At 43.2% G+C, this 7,137-nt stretch overlaps 1 protein-coding gene across 1 annotated transcript; it reads left to right on the top strand.

Moving 5' to 3' along the window:
- On the top strand, positions 1-6,479 carry LOC106577767 (interferon-induced very large GTPase 1). The gene is made up of 4 exons (XM_045700587.1): positions 1-16; positions 133-390; positions 976-1,236; positions 1,347-6,479. Exons 1-4 carry the CDS (start codon positions 1-3, stop codon positions 6,032-6,034), a joined length of 5,223 nt encoding a protein of 1,740 aa, XP_045556543.1. The 3' UTR covers positions 6,035-6,479.
- Positions 6,480-7,137: the final 658 nt, after the last annotated feature.

Below are 7,137 nucleotides of genomic sequence, written 5' to 3' on the forward strand. Positions count from 1 at the left end.
ATGAACATTCACACAAGTAATCGAATACTAACCTCCATTCGGATATTCGAATAACTGTGCCCATCCTTAGCTGCTACAACTCTTTCCCAGAGATGAACATTATTTTTAATAGCTTTTTGCTCTCTTCCACAGAGCTCTCCTCCCCCGGAGAAATAACAGTTCACTATGTTGGCAGTGACTCTATTTCTCTGAGCTGGCTTCCTTTTGACCCGGCACAGAGGTACGAATTGACCTACTCCTGCCACACCCAGAGAGAGATCCTGTCGATCCAAGGATCCAACAGCACTGACGTGAAAGGCTTGTACCCAGGGACAGAGTACACTTTCAGCGTCACATTGGTCAGTGACGATAGGAATCAGAGAGCATCGGTCACAGTATCCATGTATACAAGTAAGTACAATGATTGAAACATGTCCTATTGTAATGGTGTGCACTACTGGTGGAGAAGTCAGGTGCAGGAGAGCAGGGAGTTGTGAACAGGCGGACACTTTAATAAGGCAGAGGCAAATAAAACAGACAGACGCCACTGCGTCAAAACCTCCAGCCAAAGGTAACAGTGCAATGCGCGAAACAGTCACACAAAATTATCAAATGTTGTACAATAAGCATCCCTCGTGAAAAGCCACGGACTAACGGGGAAAAACCCAGCCTGGCGCGTACACACGAACACGTAACAAAAACAATTCCACACAAAGACATGGGGGAGGAACAGAGGAATAAATACATGCAGTGTGATTAGGGAATGTAAACCAGGTGTGCAGGGAACAAGACAAAACAAATGGAACAATGGAAAAATGGAGCGGCGATGGCTAGAAAGCCGGTGATGTCGACCGCTGAAAGCCGCCCGAACAAGGAGAGGAGCAGACTTCGGCGGAAGTCGTGACACCTCTTGCATTACAGGGAGAATTATGTTTAACTTGTGTTTTCATTTTTCCAGATATAATTGAATTGGGTCCTTTTTTGTCCTTTTTGCAGAACCTGTGCCACCCGAAAAGATAAAGATAGATCATGTCAGCAGTGAATCAGTGTCTCTGAGTTGGGACAAACGTGTTGGTGTTCCTGAGGCATGTCTCGTGACCTGTTCCTGTGACGGAGAGGAAGTCCAGAAGATAACAACTGTATCCAACACCCTGACGTTCTCCAGTCTGAGTCCAGGTGTCAAATACTCCTTCCACATCTCTACGATGCTGAAGAACGGGACCCAAAGCAAGTCTGCTGTGACATATGCACGCACAAGTGAGTGTATTAAGAATTTACACTGTGTTTCTTTGACAGGAGGATGTTTTCTAATGGATTGATTGACAACCAAGGAGCACAGATCTGAAACCCTTCTCTTTCCCCCACAGAAACCCACCTGGAAAGCTTGCTGTTGGACCTGGGGTTGGAGCAACACTACACAGAGAAGCTCACCCTGAGCACCGTGCTGCAGATTGATGAGAAGACCGTCACAGATGAACCCGCTCAGACTCTCTCAGCCGTGCCATGGACTTTCCTGAAGAGGTTGATGATGGTTAATGTAACAGCTAGGAGTGTGAAATGTACGTCATCAGGAGGTGAGACAAGTTGCGATGCTTCATTTGGCAACATTGACCTAGATCTGGAGAGTCTGGTTGATAACTTGAACTCTAGTAATGTTGTGAACCCCTTAGACGTTGTGACGGCTCTCTTTCTGTGCTCTAACGGTTTTCTGCAGCAAGAGATGGCTTTGAAAATGTCAATGTGTCAGTTTTCTGTGCCCCTGCTTCTCCCCAATTGTGACACAGAAAAGTGTATGCTCATGCTTTGGGCAATGCGAGACATTGTCAAGAAGTTCAGACCTCATTCATTGGCAGACCCAAGAGGATTTGTTGAAGACAGGATTGTTCTCTCTGACCTCCCCATGGTCTCTTTTGTCAGATTGGGTGAGTGCTCGGTGTCCAAGTCACAGATTCTGAACAAGCTTCTGAGTAATCCACAACAGTATCACGACACATTTGTCCACCACGATATGGAATGCGGTGATAGTCCAAGGAGGATATCCAATGGATTGGTTGAGATAAGCTGGTACCTCCCAAGTGGGAAAAAAAACATTGACATTTTTGGTGAAGCTGTTGCTGTAACCAATCTGAGAGGGGACATCAGTTCCTTTGAGACCCAGTACTCCTTTCTTTGTCAGACCTCTGCAGCAGTCTTTGTGTTCTTTGACAACCTGGACAACAAGTACAAGCTACTGACCAGCCAACACACCAAGGCACAGCTGTTTCTGGTGGGTAACCCACAGAGCAAGAGTTTCAGCATTGATGCTTTAAAGAAAACAGCAGCAGAGTTGAACTTGAAGAAAAGCAACATCATCCTGAAAACCAAACAGATGAATGATGCAGACTTTGTGAAGAACCTGCGAAACACAGTTGGTGAGGTGATCAAGAGTTCATGTTCTAAAATGCCATTGGAGCAGATGGCTGAAGTGGCACACGAGCTTGGGATCTTGGTTGATGAGGACTGCCAAGAATGTCAGATTGCCAAGCAAAATGCTGATGCAATCACGTCAAAAATTAATGACACACCACAGTATAAGGAAATACATCTTCCCTTGCAAGGACAGATCTGGAAGGAGCTGGCACGTCTAGAGAAAGAGGAATGCAGACTGCGGAAAGCTGGGGAGATGAACATTGAGACGTACAAAAATGAACTGCAAGCAGAGAAAAGACAACTTAGGGAACAGCAAAGGAGGTATGACATGTCAGAGGCAATGACTTGCTTCATACATGGAATATCAGGCACAGGGCTAGAGAGGTCCTACTTCTTGAAATGGATGCGAATGAACCTGGACAATCTGTCTCGTAAAAACCTTTCTGGCCTTAGGGAGCTGTACAAAGAAAAGTCTCAGAACTCATCTGAAACCAAAGAAGAAATTGTATACCTTGATAGACAGATTTCAAACAGTTCTTTAGGAACTGAACATTTCCTACGGGAAATGGGTCAACTGTACGAATCTGCGGTCTTACTGAGCGAAACTGAAGAGTCACGGCAACAATTGCAGCACCTGCCCAGACTATGTGCTGAGCTGCTTCTGGATGGGTTCCCTCTGGAGCTGGTGGACGGAGACGCGTCCAACATACCTCTGAGATGGGTGAGTGATGTGCTGCATCAGCTCAATGTCTTGGTGCAGCCGAAGAACAAGATCCTGGTGGTAACGGTTCTAGGTGTTCAAAGCACGGGAAAGTCCACTCTACTGAACACTATGTTTGGAGTGCAGTTCGCAGTCAGTAGCGGCAGATGCACAAGAGGGGCTTTCTTGCTTCTCATCAAAGTCAAAGAGGACTTCAAGAAAGAGCTGAACTGCGACTTTTTAGTGATCATCGACACAGAAGGGCTGAAGTCACCAGAGCTTGCACAGCTGGATGACAGCTTTGAGCATGACAACGAGCTAGCCACTCTAGTTGTTGGGCTGAGTGATGTCACAATAATCAATATTGCCATGGAGAACTCAACCGAGATGAAGGACATCCTTCAAATTGTTGTCCATGCTTTTCTCCGGATGAAAGAGGTGGGAAAGAAGCCCAAGTGTCTGTTTGTCCACCAGAATGTGGCAGATGTCTCGGCACACGACAAGAACATGAGAGACCGTAAAATGCTCTTGGAGAAATTGAACGAGATGACCCAGGCAGCAGCCAGCATGGAAAACAAAGAAGAGAACAAGATCTTCACTGATGTAATGGAGTACAACCCAGAGACTGGTAACTGGTACATCCCTGGACTTTGGCATGGAAACCCTCCAATGGCACCTGTCAACGCTGGGTACAGCGAGTCCGTCTACGAGTTTAAAAAAAACATGATTGAAGTCTTGGAGAAATGTGAGGCCTCTGGAAACAACATAACAGAGTTTCTGGAGTGGACAAAAAGCTTGTGGAATGCTGTGAAGTATGAAAACTTCATTTTTAGCTTCAGAAACAGTCTAGTGGCTGATGCCTACATGAAGTTGTGCACTGAGTTCCACAAATGGGAATGGTCATTCAGAAAGCACATGTATACTTGGGTAACAAATGCTGAAACAAGGATCTCCAACTTTGGGACAATCACTGTGAAATCTGAGGCATCAGACATGAAAGACTTTATTGGCAAATTGAAAAACAAAGCTTTGTTTGAGCTTTCCAAATGGGAGAAGACCATTCTTGACAACTTGACCAAGTATTATGAACAGACAGAAGGCCATGTGCATCTAGTGGAGGGGTACAGAGAGGTCTTCTCCAACAGTGCAAAAAGCCTTCGACGAGAAATGGAGAACTCTGTGCTGAATCAACTTGATTCAGCTGCTGAGATCAGACAGGGAATGAACAATCTGGACACAATAAATAAGACCCACACAGCAAGAATAGAAGAGAATGTTCTGGGATTGATTGAGGAAAGCAGGAAGAGCAAATCTGAGAAGTCGGATCGGGAACTAGAGAGAGATTTTGATCAGATGTGGCATGAAACTGTGCAGAAGTTGTCCTTCCCAGGATTGAAGAAGGAAAACATTGTTGGAAAGATTTTTCGCCAGCTCCGTTCAAACTTGACCCGGAAGGGAAGTTCTGTGAATGAAATGATAGCTAGAGTAAAGCTGGAACATTTTGGAAAAGAGCCATTCAAAGTGCCTTCTGATGGGTTTGTAAGGAAAGTAAAACAATGGCTTCACTTGGATGAACACACACAGAAAACCCAGTTGATGGCTGACAACCTCATAGAGGCTTGCAGACAATTTGTGTTGGAGCAGGTGGAAAGGGAAACAGATTACCATGAGAATTATATTCAGGAGATCCTACACATGATTGAGGAAAGATTAAAAGCCAACAAAGATCTTGAGACTGATGTCAAATTTGAAGTGTTACTAAAACTACATATCTGTGGAGTTGCAGCCAGGAAATTTCAGCAAATGCATGAACATTTCATAGAAGTCAATGACCCACGCCGATGCCTTGATCTGTACAAAGACAAGTACTGCTCTGACTTCAAGGACTTGTTCAATGAACGAGACCAGTGTCAGAAAAAAGCGAAAGAATTCACATGCCTCTGCCTCAGACCTGCACTGGAAGAAAGTGTTGCCCATTCCTTGGGTCCAGATATCGTTGATGAAATGCTGACAGGAAAAAATGCCCTTCAATTCAGCACTCGTGCATTTTTCCAGTACTCAATCTTGAAACATTTGCTTTCAGAATTAAACTTTGAGAACTATGACAGCTACATTTGTTCGTATGAAAAGTTTGTCAAGGATTGGATATTTGATCAAATCAGGGAGCGCTTTTCAAAGGGACAAAAAATGTTTCAGTTGGAAGACAAACATCTGAAAGCAATCGTCAAGAAAATAACGGATGCCATCACAACGGCCCAAACCAAGAAAAACAGCAACTTTGAGGACTTCATTCAGAACATTTGCAGGGAGCTTGGAGATACACTGGTCATTCCCAAGGATGCTCTGAGTGCCTTCATGATCCTCAATAATGCTGAACAAGAGCAGTTTGCCCACTGTCTCAAAACATCTGTTGAAGAAATGGAACAATCCCTGAGGACCAAGTTCCAAGAGGGAGTGGATGCACAGAGAAAACTGGAACAATTGAGGATTAAACCACAGAATGTTCTTTTCAAAAGAGTGTTCGGCTGTGGGAAGCAGTGTCCATTCTGCAAGGCACCGTGCGAGGCAGGAGGAGAGGCCCACACAGACCACTGTGCCTCAATACACAGACCACAGGGTCTGGGCCAGTACAGGTTTGTGTACTCAAGGAAACTCGTGACTGATATCTGCTCCTCCTCTGTGTTCAGTGAGCAACAATTCCAATGCTACGAGACAAAACAAAAATACCATCCTTACAAAAAGTACAGAGAGATTTTCCCCAACTGGCATATCCCGGCCGATCCTAGCATCGAGGCCTCAGACTACTGGAAATATGTGATGGCAAAATTCAACAATGAATTTGCCAGAAAATATGACGCACTCCCAGCAAAAACACCACCTGCCTGGAAATTGATCACAAAGGAACAGGCAGAAAAAAGCCTCAAAGAGTCTTTTAGCATCAAGTGAGAGCCTCTACCTCAAATAGGAATTGTAATATAATGAACAATGGTGTCGGGCCATAGTCTAACAAAAGACATTACCTGCAAGAATAAATGTCAGATTTCAAATATGAATTTTTCTGTATCTGTTTATGTACGTTTTCACAATCAAAACCGTGGTCCTTGCCATCTGCTTCATGAGCAGTATGTTCTCTAAATTGAAGAGCCTTGGAATGGGGGCTGGAATGATAATCTGTTATACACTGTGCCTCAACTACTTGTCACTACTCTGTTTTTGCATAGCTTGAAAGCAATTCGCAAAAGATACATCAGTCCTTAAACTTGATGTGTCTACTTGGTAGGCACTGACAACGATCAACAAGGAATCTATTTTCCAATGCTTTATAGGGGCAATCAGCAGTTGCTAAATCCATTTCTGGACTTAGAAATGAATCATCATATGTAACCATTGATTCTTGAAGAATATACAGTAACTTATAAATGCCTCATGAGTTTAGTTCAACTGTCGTACCCCATCAAAACCCAAGATATAAGCTTGTTTTACACCCAACGTTTGTAAACAAAGAACATTTAAACAAACACTATATAGCCTCAAACATCCATAACTCTGTCTATGAATATCAGCCATTTAATGTTTGGGTTCTTACAGTATGCGGTGAATGGATTTATATTTAATTTTTCTGTAACATTCATTGGGTTAGGTAAAATCAAGCATTGGTCTGACCTTTTTATTTTTACTTACACTTAGGTGATTCAGGAAAGTGTTGAGAAACTATTACATTTGAACATTGTGGTGTTCTCTGAGACCACAATCATCTCTATGCCTCTCACTGTATAAGTAGTTCCCACCAAATATATTCCATAATCAACTAATCACTTTCTTATATAATATATTAATGAAAAATAATCTTAACAGTTTGTCATTGAACTGGTCCAGTTTGTTGACGTGTTGCAGTCAACACTCTGCTATGAATGTCTTTTAACAAAGTAGGCTACACCAATTGTTGTAAAAGTTCCCATGTAAAATGTATTCAATGATTATATATTTAGAGAAAATTAGGTTCCATTGAATACAACATAAAAGCCGATGTAATAAATGTACTGGACTAC

This window comes from Salmo salar, chromosome ssa18 (genome assembly GCF_905237065.1).
Source record: "Salmo salar chromosome ssa18, Ssal_v3.1, whole genome shotgun sequence".
Classification (NCBI taxonomy): Eukaryota; Metazoa; Chordata; class Actinopteri; order Salmoniformes; family Salmonidae; genus Salmo; species Salmo salar.